The sequence below is a fragment of the Chaetura pelagica genome, unplaced genomic scaffold, assembly GCF_000747805.2.
Source record: "Chaetura pelagica isolate M959 unplaced genomic scaffold, ChaPel_1.0 scaffold126, whole genome shotgun sequence".
In the NCBI taxonomy this organism is placed as follows: Eukaryota; Metazoa; Chordata; class Aves; order Apodiformes; family Apodidae; genus Chaetura; species Chaetura pelagica.
Window position 1 is genome coordinate 130,766 of NW_009953787.1, and position 14,363 is coordinate 145,128.

Consider the following 14,363-nt stretch of genomic DNA (forward strand, 5'->3'; position numbering starts at 1 on the left):
AGTTGTTTAAGCTGTTGAGTTTCTTCACACCAGTTGTTTTCTCCGTCAGCTGTCATTCTTCTATAAATAGAAGTCAGTAAGCTGAATTTGCCTGCATTACTTCACATATTGCATACTGGTGTGTTTGTGTGACACTTCAGTGTGCTTGAAAGTGGACTGTACCTCACAGCTACATAAGCTAGACTTTCAGAAGTAATGCCACTGACAATAAGGGGTAATCCTTGCACCTTCTGCTGGACCTGTTGTCCATTCCCTGGGGTAAAAGCTGAGCACCTAGAAGGATACCTATGCAAGATGTCACCTCCCTTCTTAGTACAATAAAAACATAAATCCCCAGGATTTTTTAACAGTAAGCTTCCTACCCAAATTACTGACCTTAAAAATATGACTATTACACTCTTTTTACTGCTGTTTAACTAGATTAGAAGAAATTACATTACTGATTTCTGTGTCTTGTTCCTCTTCATTCCTTTGAGTTACAGCATGACCAAACTGAGATGGAGGTTTCAAACCCAGACTAAGCAGTCCTGTTAGAATTTTATCAACAAATAAAGTGCATGGAAGTTACATAAGTCTGCTGTTCTACTTGATTGTGGAATTTAAATTCTCTTGCATTTATAGCAGTTCAATCTACTGCTTCTGGTCAAGCACTTTCTTCTCTGAGTCTACAGCCTTCCTGGCACACAGAAGAAGTTGTGCCTGGACAGCAGGACTCTTGTCCAGAATCTGTTTTCATGCCACTTGCCCTATTCCTTTGTATGATTGGCTTCAGACTGTCAGCAGTTATCACATAGTGCTGATGACTGATCTGTGCTGCAGGCAGGGATTTAGCAACAGGAGTCAGTGGTTCCTGCACTTGTAAGTAAGGTCGCAGTGGTGACTTCATAAAGATAAACTTTAACATTGAGATGAAACACTTTCCCAAAATCCTAGGTGTGTGCTTCTAGTAAGATCAGGCTAGGTAATCAGAAAATCTTCCTGGCAATAGAGAAAGACAAACAGAACATAGGATGCTATCCTGGGACTTGAAAGTTGAGAGCTGAGTCTTCTGTATGATTCATTCAGTTATTTTAATTTTCTTTCCTTAAAAGGAGCGTTGTTACACTTCCTTATTTGACAATGGGTGGTTGTAAGGAAAAGTACAGTGCAGCTTGTGGCTCATACACTTTGCATTCAAGCACACGAATAATAAGATAAGCCTTTTTTCTGAACAGCTTGCAACTGCTTTAGTCAGTAACTCCTCTCTGCAGTTGCCTGCTAGTTTGCTTGCAGCCTTTCCAGAGTCATGGCAGTTCCAGTAGCAAGTAAGCACTTCCACGGACTACGCAGCACTGACTTAGTTCTGAAGTGCATCAGTCCTGTAGAGAAGAGCTTACTGTCACATTTGAAGCCTGTTGCAATCCAAGGAGAATAGGCTAACAGTAGCTCCTTCTTTATGGTGGTCTGGCATATATGGTGGTCAGCTATATATGCTCTAGTTGGAGTACTTGGATGTTGAATACTAGGACTTGTTTCTGTAATGCCTCACTTCCAGCTGTGATGCTTGTATTTTTATGTATGTGTTAGCAAAGAGTGATACATCATTTTCACAAGAAGTATAAAAGGTTGTTAAACAAAATCAGAATATTTTATGTAATTTATATAGATCCCCTAATTTGAACAGTTTCAGACTAGACCACTAAGCTTCCTTAAGTATTTGAAATTACCCAGTGATATCACGAACACAGAGTTGTGTCAATCCACCTCTGGTTTTATCTGAGGCTGAAATACTTTACACAGATTGTGCAAACCCTTTTCTCATTTGAATTACTCTCATGTCTTTCACAAAATATAGATGATTGCTGTGCTTGTGGACAAGATGATTCGGACACAAATAGTTGACTGTGCTGCAGTAGCAAACTGGATCTTCTCTTCAGAGCTTGCACATGATTTTACTAGGTAACAAGATTTTGTCTTACATTGTTTTTGTGTCAGAATTACTATTTTAAGTGGCCAATGTGTAGTTTAATCTATGAAAACTGAGTAGTGGGAAAAAAAGGTACAATTTTTTACTTCTACAAAATACATGCTTTAGCATTTTTCTTTTGAGGTGGGGTATGAATGTTTACATCACATTGCAGGAATGTTGCTAACATGTCATTTTGCGAGTAGGCTCTAACCTGGCTTTGGCTGATATATTTAACTTGTAACATCATTGATACAGTGCTTATTCAGAATGGGAGAAGTGTTTGGTCAGGAAAGCCACAGAATTGCAGAATCACAGAACCACAGAATAGTAGGGGTTGGAAGGCACCTCCAAAAATCATCGAGTCCAACACCCTGCCAGAGCAGGACCAAAAACTAGGGCAGATCACTCAGAAAGGCATCCAGACAGGTCTTGAAAGTCTCCAGAGAAAGAGACCTCACAACTTCTCTGGGGAGCCTGTTCCAGTGCTCTGTAACCCTCACAGTAAGGAAGGTCTTCCTCATTCTGAGGTGAACTGGGGAGCCCAGAACTGGACACAGCACTCCAAGTAAGGTCTCACCAGGGCCAAGTAGAGGGGGAGGAGAACCTCCCTAGATCTGCTGGGGACACTCCTCTTAATGCACCCCAAGATACCGTTGGCCTTCTTGGCCACAAGGGCACATTGTTGTCCCATGGATAACTTGTTGTCTACCAGGACTCCAAAGTCCTTCACCAAGGAGCTGCTCTCTAGCACATCACCTCCCAGCCTGTACTGGTGCATTTTGTTGTTCCTTCCCAGGTGCAGGACTCTGCACCTGCTCTTGTTGAACCTCATTATGTTCCTCTTTGTCCAGCTCTCCAGCCCATCCAAATCTCCCTGAATGGCTGCACAGCCTTCAGGTGAGTCAGCCAATCCTCCCAGCTTCATGTCATCAGCAAACTTGCTGAGAAGACACTGTCCCATCATCAAGGTCATTGATAAAGGTGTTGAACAGGGTGGGACCCAGCACTGATCACTGAGGGACTCCACTAATTACGGGTTTTCAGCTGGTCTACACTACACTACAGGTCTACACTGCTGACCACCCCTCTTTGGGCTCTAATGTGTAGCCAGTTCTTAATCCATCTTACTATCCATTCTTTTATCCCACATTTCCTGAGCTTGCTCACAGGGATGGTATGGGAGACTGTGTCAAAAGCCTTGCTAAGGTCAAGGTAGACACATCCACTGGTCTCCTTGCATCTACCCATTCAATCACAACATCATAGAAGGCTTCCAGGTTAGTCAAGCATGATTTCTCCTTGGTAAATCCATGCTGACTACTCCTGATAACCTTCTTCTCTTCTGTGTGCTTAGAGTTGACCTCCAAAATTAGCTGTTCCATCATTTTTCCAGGGATGGAGGTGAGGCTGACTGGTCTGTAATTTCCTGCATCTTCCTTCTTGCCAACCTGTTTGAAGATTGGAGTGACACTGGCTCTCCTCCAGTCCTCAGTCACCTCTCCTGTTTGCCATGATCTTTGAAAAGTGATAGAAGGTGGTAGGGCAATAACATCAGTCAGCTCTCTCAACACTCTTGGGTGCATCTCATCAGGGCCCATGGACTTGTGCACATTCAATTTACATCACTGATCTCTGGCCCACTCTTCCTTGACTAGTGGAGAGTCTTCCCTCCTCCAGGCTTCCTCTCCTGTATCCAGGGTTTGAAGCTCATAAGAGCTGGTCTTAGTAAAGACTGAAGCAAAGAAGGCATTCAGCAGCTCTGCCTTCTCTGCATCCTCTGTTACCAGGGCTCCCGCTTCATTCAGCAGTGGGCCCACATTTTCCTTATTCTTCCTTTTACTACTGATATATTTGAAGAAGCTCTTGTTGTTCTCCTTTACTTTGCCAGTTTGAGTTCTAAGAGGGCTTTGGCCTTTCTTGTTGCCTTCCTACATACTGTGAGAATGTCCCTATAGTTGTCTCAAGTGACAAGTCCCTTATTCCACAAACTGTAAATTTCTTTCTTCCATGAGACTTTCTTCAGAAGATCCTCGTTTAAAAGTCAATTTTGTTGGTAGTCTTGCAGTATGTGTATGAAATAAAATGCTGGTTTGGAAGTGTACTGCAAAAAACTTGGGAAATAAAAGATTTTGCTGAGGGAGGGGAGGCCTCATCAGTCTCTGCAACTACCTGAAAGGTCATTGTAGAGAGGTTGGTGCTCATCTGTTCTCACAGGTAATTAGTGACAGAACAAGAGGGAAGGGCTTCAAGCTGCAACAGGGGAGGTTTAGACTGGACATTAGGAAAAATAATGTTCACAGAAAGAGTGGTTAGACACTGGAATAGACTGCCCAGGGAGGGGGTTGAGTCACCATCCCTGGATGTGTTTAAGGGTTGTTTGGATGTGGTGTTGCTGGATGTGGTTTAGGGGAGAACTTTGTAGAGTAGGGATGATGGTTGGACTCTGTGATCCCAAGGGTCTTTTCCAACCTGAATAATTCTATGATTTTAAAGCTTGCTTGCATTACAGCTATGCTTTCCGAGATGGTGAGTGTTTGCTTACTCTAGAACATGTATTGGAAGATACTAATTTTTTTCAATTTGCCCAGAGACTTTTTTCTGTAAGAAGGTACATTTAGTTTTTTTATCTTGGAGTGGTGTGAGATGTAGTATTTTGAGCTTTGTGTATTTACTAGGTTTTATATCTGGGAGATCTTACATTCCACAATCCGCAAGATGAATAAGCATGTTCTGAAGATCCACAAAGAGCTGGAGGAGACTAAGGCAAGATTGGCCAGGCAGCACAAAAGAGTGAGTAGTTTGTTTGTAATTTTTAATTATTTAAAGCAAGTTATATAAACCTGCATGGAGTCAGACTGGCATACAGTTGATCTGAGGAAAGACTGAATAAATATTTACCAGAAAGCATGTCTGCAGATATGGTCATCTGTAGACATGAAAACCTGGATGCATGTTCTTAGTCCATCTTTCTAGTGGTAGCTATAACCTAAGGATTCAGTAAAATATTGAAGGGAATTCATGCATTTGCTCTGTTCAAGCTCTCTCACAAGTTTATCTTGCAATACAAGCATGTCTTACACTTGCCTTCTAATCTGGATTCCAATTGCCTTATTAGATAACAAGAAGAACAGTTAAAATTATTTATAGCAAGTTCTGTTAAAGAGTACTCTTGTGGCTTCCATGCAGAAGTGCACGGAAACGGCTATTTGCTTTTGAAAAGTTAGCTGTTACTGTTCTTCTGATGGGTGCTGCTGGATTCTGACACTGGCATCTGTCACTCCCTTCTTCCAGCTTATTTTTCTGAATATCTTTGCATGGTCTGGGTTACTATATACAGCAAACTGATGAGCAGACTGCTGCTGTTTGTTTTTTGTCCCAAGTGGGACCATAAAATGGGGTGAGAGTGTTTCCTGTGGCAGCTGCAGAAGACAGGGCCCAAGGAATCTTGGCTGAATGCAAGACTTAGTTGTGATAGAATGAAATCAGTTTATAGACATGTTGAGAGCTGCAGAGAGCAAGAGATAATTTGTTTGCTAGCTCCAGGACTTTGGATGAAGTTAGTGTCAGAATTTTGAACATGGCACAGAGGCTGCTGATGGCTTTTGGAGGAACCTCCACACATCCGTTAGTTTTTTCCAGAAGTTTCTGTTGAGAGAGAACTAGTAGCTCACAGTTTGCCAGTGTCGGTTCATCCCAGCCCCTTCATCTTGTCTTTGCTTCCAGCCACAGCTGTTCTAGTTGCATCCTCAATCTACACTAATAAGCAGTTAATAAATGCCCATGATTATTGAAGACCTAGGTGCAGTAATTGATCTTACTGTAAGGCAAAGAGCTTCTCTAAACAAATATACTGGTGTTTTCATTTCTGTACTTGTCTCTTGCTCCAGCTCTTTGTTGCTGAGTACTTTAAATTAGTATTGTGCCAGGAAGAAACATTTGTATGCAACAGTGAGTAGTTCTACAGGCTGCTGCTCTGCTGCATGGCCATTCCTTTTAGAGGAACTAAGCCATCAAATTTTGATGCCCCTAGCATGGATTGGATTGCATTATTATGGAATGACTGCAAGGCTTTCTCTTAGGTCCTGTTGATCCCTTAGCATTTTGAGTTCAGGAAACTTCTACAGATGTGTAAAAAGCAAGTTTCTATAGAGAGAATAAAATTAAATTTTCACTTGCTGTGGTAAGTTGCTTGTTTTTTATACTGCTTCTGAGCTGTAACTGTCTTCTGATTGTGAGTTTATCTGCTGTGTACCAGGTGAGTTGCCACACAGCCCTCTTTTTTGTCACAAGTTGCACTTGCTGCTTTTGCAAATAGTTGGAAGTCTTAAACTGTTAATTTATGGGTCTTTTTGCACAGAAACAACCCTACGAGACTGAAGCAATACCTGTATTTGAATATACCATAACCCATCAGATTCTTTTCCTCCAATATCTTTTGTAGTTGTGTGTTAGACCATGTTCCCTCAGCTCCCAAGTCTGGAACTTAAGCATATATTGCTGTTTAGTTGTGTTTTTGAGGCAATGAGAACAGGCCATGTTCCTACTTAATAGTTTGTTTTCCATGCTGATCCTTTCTAGTCTGAGACGATTCCATTTGATCATTAATATAGGGAGTCCTCCTGTTAACACCACAGTGTCTCATCTCCCTTTTGTGCTAACCAGCTGGATTCATCTCGGTTTTTGCAAAGCGCTATATATTTTGGAGCCCTGAGATTTTAGAGCTGTTCACTGAATGAATTACCTGCCCTGCTGCAGTAGACACAATTTTTGAAATCTACCCTGGATTTCTTTGTTAAGTTGTTCATTATCTGGTAATGATAAAGTCAGGAGGAGTATTATATTTTACTGTGCTTCCACTAAATAAAGGACTGATGAATCTTTAAGCTTGCTCTGGTTTCTCTGAAATCTTGGTTATTTCTTTCTCAGGGCTTTCCCATGTTGGCATTTTTCCTTCCAAATTCCTGAATTATAGTAAAAGTAAATGACCTTCAAATGTCCTCCAACCTACAGCGCAGCTTCAGTTGCTGCTCCTCAGTTGCTCTGCAGACCTTCTCACCTGGGGAACTGAAGGGCATTAACAGTATCCACGGGTAGCCAGGTTACTAGTTAGTCTTGTGTTGTCATTTGCAGAGAGACAGTGATGATGACGATGATGATGATGACCGAAGCAGTGATCGGGAAGATGGACCACTAGAAGAGCAGATAGAGCGTTTGCAGGAAAAAGTGGAGTCAGCCCAGAGTGAACAAAAGAATCTCTTCCTTGTTATATTCCAGGTAATGATGGGGAAAGTCTTGTTCTTGTTTTCAGGTTTTAAAGTTGCTGGATTGTAAGCTTTTGGTGTCACTTGTATCTCGGGCATCTTCTTGGAGTGAAAATATGGGAAGGGGTTGATGAATTTATTCTTGAGTTAATGTAAATCAAGGCCATTGCCCTGCAAAGTCTGCTGCTGAGCAGGATCTGTTCAGTTTCAAGTCCTCAGGAGCAAACAAGTTCTACTGGCATAGTTTCCAGAACAACCAGAAAGTAAACTGGATTTTATTTTGCTTACTAAATTCAGTGGTTGCTAAGCAAAATAATGATTCTCATTGCTATTGAAAGTCTCTGTACCTCAGATCCTCTTACCTAAGGTTAGTATTCAGCTTTCATTTGAGGAGACTGAATAAGTACTTTTTTTTTCCTCTCCTGCAGCGTTTCATTATGTTGTTGACTGAGCACTTAGTGCGCTGTGAGACTGGTGGAATTGATGTATTTACACCTTGGTACAAGAGCTGTATAGAGAGGTTGCAGCAGATCTTCCTGCAGGTACGTTTCACTTCTGGGTTCAGAAGGCGGGGGGCGGGGACGTGCTGGATAGACAGGCGGCGTGTCTGGAGGCCTGAGCACTTGAAGGGAGAAGCAGCAGGTGACAGCACCACATCTCTGCAGGCTGGCGAGGGGCAGGGTCGTGACTCCCTGGTTCCGGCCACATGGCTGCCTCGGGCTGGTGGAATGGCTAATCCCGGTTTAAATCCTGCACGCTGAGCATACTGCAGAAAAATAGCAAGATGTGTTTGGGAATTTCGCTGAGCTTCTTTTAACTGGTTGTTCATAGCAAGGGTAAAGTTGAGAGTGAGGAACGGTACTAGAATAGATGTCTCTTAAATATGCAGATTAAAATATTGCAGGATTCATTTCAATTAAATGTGTAAATATATATTAAATTTTTTTTAATTCTTGGCTCTGTTAAATCAGTTAACAAGCACTGGTGGCTGGATGAAAGTGATAGTAATAAAAAATTACTCCCATGTGAGCAGAGGATAGATGGAAGAATGGGAGCTGTGGTGTAATTCCCCTGTGGCCTGAACCCTTCTCGGTGGTAGATAGTGGCTTCAGAGGAAAGCAAATATCCTGATTCTCCTAGGATATCTCTGCAGTTGCATGGTATTCTTCAGGGTCCAGGAGTGAAGAGCTAGAGGGGTCACAGTGCTTCTCAAGGCAGGATTTCAGCACATTCTTCCTTCTTGTACTCAGCAGTGGCTCTGCATTATGCTTTTCTTGTGTGGAAATTAGATGTAATTAACAAATTTCATGAAAACATTTGACAATCAACATTGTGATTCTTACATGTCTTCTGTGCAGATGAATGAAAACAATAAATATTTGTGTTCTATTTTTTAATCTGCCAGCATCACCAGATAATCCAGCAGTACATGGTGACCCTAGAGAACCTCCTGTTTACAGCTGAACTGGACCACCACATCCTGGCTGTGTTTCAGCAGTTCTGTGCTCTGCAGGCCTGAGGATTACTCATGAGCAGAGTCTTTGTCTGCAGGACTTGAAAGAATTTTAATTTTTTTCTTTACTTAATGGGGATGCAAGAATTTTTTGACTAAAACTGGCTTTCATGTGCTCCTATATAAAACAATACAGTACTCTAACCAACAGCAAACTGTGTAAGCATCATAAGCCTTACAAGATATGACTGATAGGGGATAGACGTGAAGTAAAGTATTAATTTTTTGTTGTCTTTTAATTTGGTTTGACTCTTGACTTCATTAAAATATTTTTGTTTCACCTGTTTTTTATATAAAAATAAAAATCAGGCAAAACCAAACAAAATCCACAAACAGTAGGATTTGTTACCTCTGCCTGGCCTTTAAATTGTAGGAATTGCAGAAATGAGAAACAGCTCATTGTGTTTTGTGAGTATGAAAGGGAATGCACCTTCTCAGTGAGCAGTGTGGTAAGCTCTCTAGTATGGCATAGGAAAAGTATTCTGACATTGGGCATGTGAAACATGTGAGTTAAGTTTTCAAAGTAGTGTAGAGCATATGGATTTGTTTATTACAAGCCAGCTAGATTTTAATAGTTTGAAATAACATGGTTGCAATACAATTGAAATATGCTTTTTTAAATGTGTTGTCTAGTGTTCTATTACAGTAGCTAAAAACAATCGGTGGAGGGACTTCATGGACAACTTCAGAGAAATGTAGTATTTTTTTCAGTTTGGTTGAAGAGCCATTATCTGCTCCTGGCAGCAGTCTTCACTGATAAATTAAGACAGAAAGTGAGAGCTGGAGTGGAGTAAACTTTGGACTTGTGTACTGCAAGCCAAACTCCAGCCCCGAATGCCAGGGGAGGGGGCAGGGCAGTGTTCAGCTTGCTCCTTTACTTCAGCCTGTAATTAGCTGGGTTGCCAGGCTTGTGCTGGGCTGGACCTGCAGGCCTGCAGCAATGCAGGAAATCTTTCTGCTAGCGATGATGGGTGAACCAAGTGCCCTCCCTCATCTGGCTTAGCAAAAACTGCTTTTGTGATGGCTGCATCTGCTGCCCTTCCCTTGCTTTAAAATGTGACAACAGCAGGTGGCTCCCATGTCTTCAGAAAGGATTTTAATGTAAATTAAGTGATTTCTCACAGGAGACTTAGACTGGGAAAACACAACCTGGAAATAGACTAGCCTTAGTTTTGCAATGTTATGCAAATGATAAGGCCAAACCAGAGTAGTCTGTACCACAGTAAGCAGTGATGAATGGCAAAGACATTGCCTTTAGGTGCTCAGGTCTGACAGTGAGCAGTGTTATTTCTAAGCTGTTTATGGCCTTTTTGTTTTTTCAAATGAATGTTTAAAGAATTTCCTGCCCAGTGCTTTTCAGTTTAAGCTTAAAAAGTGGTGAGCTTGGAGCAATTTTGTTTCTGTACAAATTATTTTTTCAAGTATTATGCCTAGTAATGCTTTTCACCCATTTGTTGACCAGTAGACCTTCTGATAAAGTGAAGAGGGTGAAAAATGGAGCTTTCTCCCTTGAGTGTTGACCTGAGTTTTGTGTGTGGCCTGTAGCAATCCCATATATTCTCATAGACTTAGATCTGTTACCTCTGCTTTCTCTGCTTACCCTTTCTGATTTGTCTGATCCTCCATTCTTTCTGTTAATTGTAAATTTGCTTTACGCACGGGTTTTGTCAGTCATGCACAGACTTCTGCTTCAACTCTTTATCTGTTAATGTTCTTGCGTAATCAAATAGTTGTGTTTTTTTTAAAGAAACATTTAATACTGTAGAGGTTTTAATTGGGGTTTAATAGTTTTTTCACTGGCTCAGATCAGTATCAAGAGTTCTGATATTAACTAATGGTGGGGGTCTGACTATAAATGTGACTTATGTAAAACTGAAAATACAGTTAAAACTTGCAAACCTGTAACTTCATCTGAGCCTGGACAAATACGGGTGTGCTGGGGATCCAGTTGCAAATGCCTGAGTGTACTCCTGTGATTTAAAACCAAATAGCAATGTCTTTCAAAATTGATGTGACTTCTATGGTGAGCATGAGCTTTGATTACAGTTCTTGAGTCTGCTGGACACCTTTGCCTCTTTGTAGGTCCAGCAGCATACACCTGACTACGCTTCCTATAGGAAAGAGCATGAGATGATTATGTGGTGATACCAGCAGCTAACTGGAGAAGCATGGAACTGCTGAAGCGTGAGGTGGTGGACAGTGTAAAGATGCTGTAGAAGTGTGGTGTGGTTGGAAAAAATGCACAATTAAAGACAAAAATAAATGAAGGTGAAGCAGGTTGCTACTGGGAGTGTTTGTCCCACCTGATTTGGGGGGGGGCTGTTGGAAAAAAAGCAGTCGTGGTGGGGTTATGCTGGTGTTAGCTGCAGTCAGGATTGGAGCAGTTCACTTTCCCCTGCACTGCTGCCGGTACCCTCACCGGCATACAAGCCTTGCCCTCCCTGTGGTGTGGGCTGATCCAACATGGTTTTCCCCCACGTGCACAGCCATGTGAGGCAAACATGGGTGCTGGGAGGGTGCTGATGGGGAAATTCTCCCTCTTGCTACCTTGTCTCCTGGGCGGTGCCGCTGCAAGAGGTGAGGCAGGAGTGGGCTGGTGGTGCTTGCTGAGGGCTTGTTTCTCAGCCTGCCTACAGGTAGGTGATTCAGAAGGTAGTGCACACCACACCCAGCTGTCCTGGAGAGCAGGTTTTGGGACCCAAGACAACATCAGCTCAGGGAACCGTGATGTGAAGATCTACTTCCCAAAGCTCTGCCAGGACCTACCTCCTGCCCTCCAGCCACTCCCATGTGCCACTTTCCTAGGTCTTGCAGGGCCACAGGTACTCTGTCCTTGGTGGGAAGGCCTGCTTGCCTAGACATCTCTCCTGTGACATCTCGCTTCTGCACAGCCACAGTGGCCCAGGCTCCTGCCCTGTTTAGAGTGGCAAACAAATGCAGCGCTCCTGTAATGTTTCTTCAGAAGGCTTCAGCCATTTCCACAAGCAGTTCTCAACAGCTGTAAGAACCTAGAGATACATTGGGATGCAGTTAGAGAGATCTTTGAATGCTACTTCCCCCCTCCCCCACGGACAGGCATTTGTCAGAAATTTGCAAATGAAAGAGGTGAATTCCATACAGCATTGGGATGCACTTAGGGAGATCTGCCTTGGAATGCAACTTCCTCCCTCCCCCCAAGGACAGGTATTTGACAGAAATTTGTAAATGAAAGAGGTGAATTGCTTTGAAAGAGCTTGGCCTCTGTTCCAAAACTTAAAGGGGGGAAAAAAAAAAAAAGCAGTAGATACATTTAAGGACATTCCCCTATGAAACCGGAACCTCCCCAGGACTACATTCTCCCTTTTGAGAGAGAATTCTCCATTAATGGAGTATCTAAGGAGAGGGAGAATGTGCCTCCCCTTGTTTTAACAGTTGAATAAATTGGTACTTTGTGAGCCAAAAGATAAACTGGCATTATTATATTTCATACACTGATGAAACTATGGTGATCTTCCTTCTACTTTTCTACTTCTCTTAGAGGAGGAAGTCCATGTTTTGTCCTAACTGATGTCTGGGTTCATTACTAGTCATAGTCAGACTAGGAGCAGCTAGCTGAAGCCTCTGGAGGGCTGGCTCACAAAGTACCAATTTACTGAACTGTTAAAAATGTGTTACACTCTAGCCCAAGATCTTACTGTTGTGTATAGATGTTCTTAGAACTAAGGATCAACCTTCATTGAATCTGGCAGTGGTTTGTTCACAAATCAGCATTTATTTTGACTTTAATACAAAATGCCATTAAAAAGGTAATTAATTTTAAAAAAACCAAACAAAAAAAAAACCAAACAAAAAAAACCACAACCAACCCCACAGATTAACATTACATTTTCTCATAAGTTAGTTCATGGCCACATACAGTACATGTCTTTTTATATGTATCTTCATCAATGTTTTCTTCTGGTCCATACTCATGTTCATGGATACTAGTGTCTTTCCTCCACAAACTACTCCTCACAGCACGGCGCAGCTCTGATGAGAAACACAGGAAAAGTTAAGATTTATTAAAATTTGAAATAATGGTTAGTATAACTCAGGCTAGCCACCTCTGTGAGGACTACAGATTACAATCTGCAAATCGCCTATCTTCCATACATTTTGGATGAGACTCTGCTATTGCAAGAACAAGCTTTGACTTGCCTTGCTATCTTCACCTTTTTTGCATATTTTAAAGGTAAGAACTACACTGACATGAAGTTTCACAGAAGACTCTCAATCTGGATTACGTTCATGTTGCCCACTGTGGTTTCTTACATGAAGCTATTCAAGGGTTTCCAAAAGGGGTAAGTGGAATGCAGAGGAAGTTTTTATAAAATGCCTCATTGTTTTATGCGACCAAGCAGGAGTACTTTTCATTCAGGTCACAGTAAGGCTCTCAAATGACTTGGCATTCTCTGTGCCTGATGCCCAGTAACGTGAGTTGCCTCTGCAGCAGCCACAGTGAAGTCAGTGGGTTTGCAGGAGAGCACAGGCTGGCAACTGAGCCCAAGATATTATCCGGATGCTGCAAGTGGGTGGCAAGCATTCCGAAGAGCAAGAGTGTAGTTTTGAGCCAAGCCTTTCAGGCTGCAAACTCTTGTCACGTTAAGGCCTGTACTTGCACTGAACTCTGGCACTTTGGCTGCAGCCTGTGCCAGGCCTTCTGTGCGCTCAACACCCGTGGTCAAGGCAGGGGTTACTTGCTCAGTCTTGCATCTGCCTCCTCCAGACACAGCCAGTGTGAGCTTTCTGCCTCTGGGAATGCAGACCCCCAGTGGAGCATGGGTGCTATGGGCAGCAACAGGCTGATGGTAAGCTACAGCTCTTGCAAAGAAACATGCAGTCTTTTTTAAAACACCAGTCTTTTTAAAATAACTAGCATGTCTGTGCTGGAGTATTTTTCAAAAGTTCTCCTATTCCATGATCTCAAAATACTAATTTATCAGGAAAAAACAGTAATAGTAGGGAGTGAAAACAGCAGCTGAGAATAGCCTGAGCAGTGGGAAAAGGCATTTTTTACCTTCATTTCAGTTACTCCACCTGAAGGTATATATAAAAGTCGTAATCCACTGCCACAAAAATCCACATTCTCCACAAGCAATTGAACAATCTGTGGCACATTCTGGGTCATACAAGAAAATTTTAAAAACACCATAATGTCCCGTCTTACATCATGTCCATAGGACAACAGGGTAATTCAGGTTGGAAGGAACCTCCTAGCTCCAGTCCAACCCTCTGCCCAAAATAATCAGCTATAAGGTCAGGCTTACTAACCACACAGCTCTTGAAAATCTCTGTTTTGCCACATTGAAGATGTTCTAAATACTTAAATCAGATGCAGAAACAAAGAGAACTCTACTTCAGGTACTGAACTATGTATGTTTAACCTTTTACCTCTTAACTTATCAGTACGCCAGTTTAACCTTTTACCTTTAACTTTCTTATCAAATTTCTTCTGTTTCATCTTCTCTCTGCTGTGACGACGGAGTTCCTTTGCTTCTTGCAATGATTCTTCACTACCCCAGACTTCAAGAGAACGCTGGATTACCTAAAGGATGGACATAAATGTGTTTCTTTTTTTTCCTGAAATGATAAAAATAAACTATTCTAACACCTTTTTTTTCCC

The 14,363-nt window shown here is 42.0% G+C and overlaps 2 protein-coding genes across 2 annotated transcripts in view; one reads left to right on the forward strand and one right to left on the reverse strand.

The window, feature by feature from the left end:
• The window catches only part of NCBP1 (nuclear cap binding protein subunit 1, 80kDa), a 30,169-nt gene extending 21,329 nt beyond the window's left edge, over positions 1-8,840 (forward strand). Inside the window, exons 18-22 of the mRNA XM_010001014.1 lie at positions 1,835-1,938; positions 4,624-4,738; positions 7,079-7,222; positions 7,638-7,751; positions 8,615-8,840. Coding sequence (XP_009999316.1) covers positions 1,835-1,938; positions 4,624-4,738; positions 7,079-7,222; positions 7,638-7,751; positions 8,615-8,728 — 591 coding nt within the window. The 3' untranslated portion in view covers positions 8,729-8,840. The remainder of the gene's footprint in view (positions 1-1,834; positions 1,939-4,623; positions 4,739-7,078; positions 7,223-7,637; positions 7,752-8,614) is intronic.
• Positions 8,841-12,568: 3,728 nt separating this feature from the next.
• The window catches only part of XPA (xeroderma pigmentosum, complementation group A), a 5,381-nt gene continuing 3,586 nt past the window's right edge, over positions 12,569-14,363 (reverse strand). Inside the window, exons 4-5 of the mRNA XM_010001015.1 lie at positions 14,168-14,285; positions 12,569-12,730 (exon numbers count right to left, since the gene is read on the reverse strand). Coding sequence (XP_009999317.1) covers positions 12,582-12,730; positions 14,168-14,285 — 267 coding nt within the window. The 3' untranslated portion in view covers positions 12,569-12,581. The remainder of the gene's footprint in view (positions 12,731-14,167; positions 14,286-14,363) is intronic.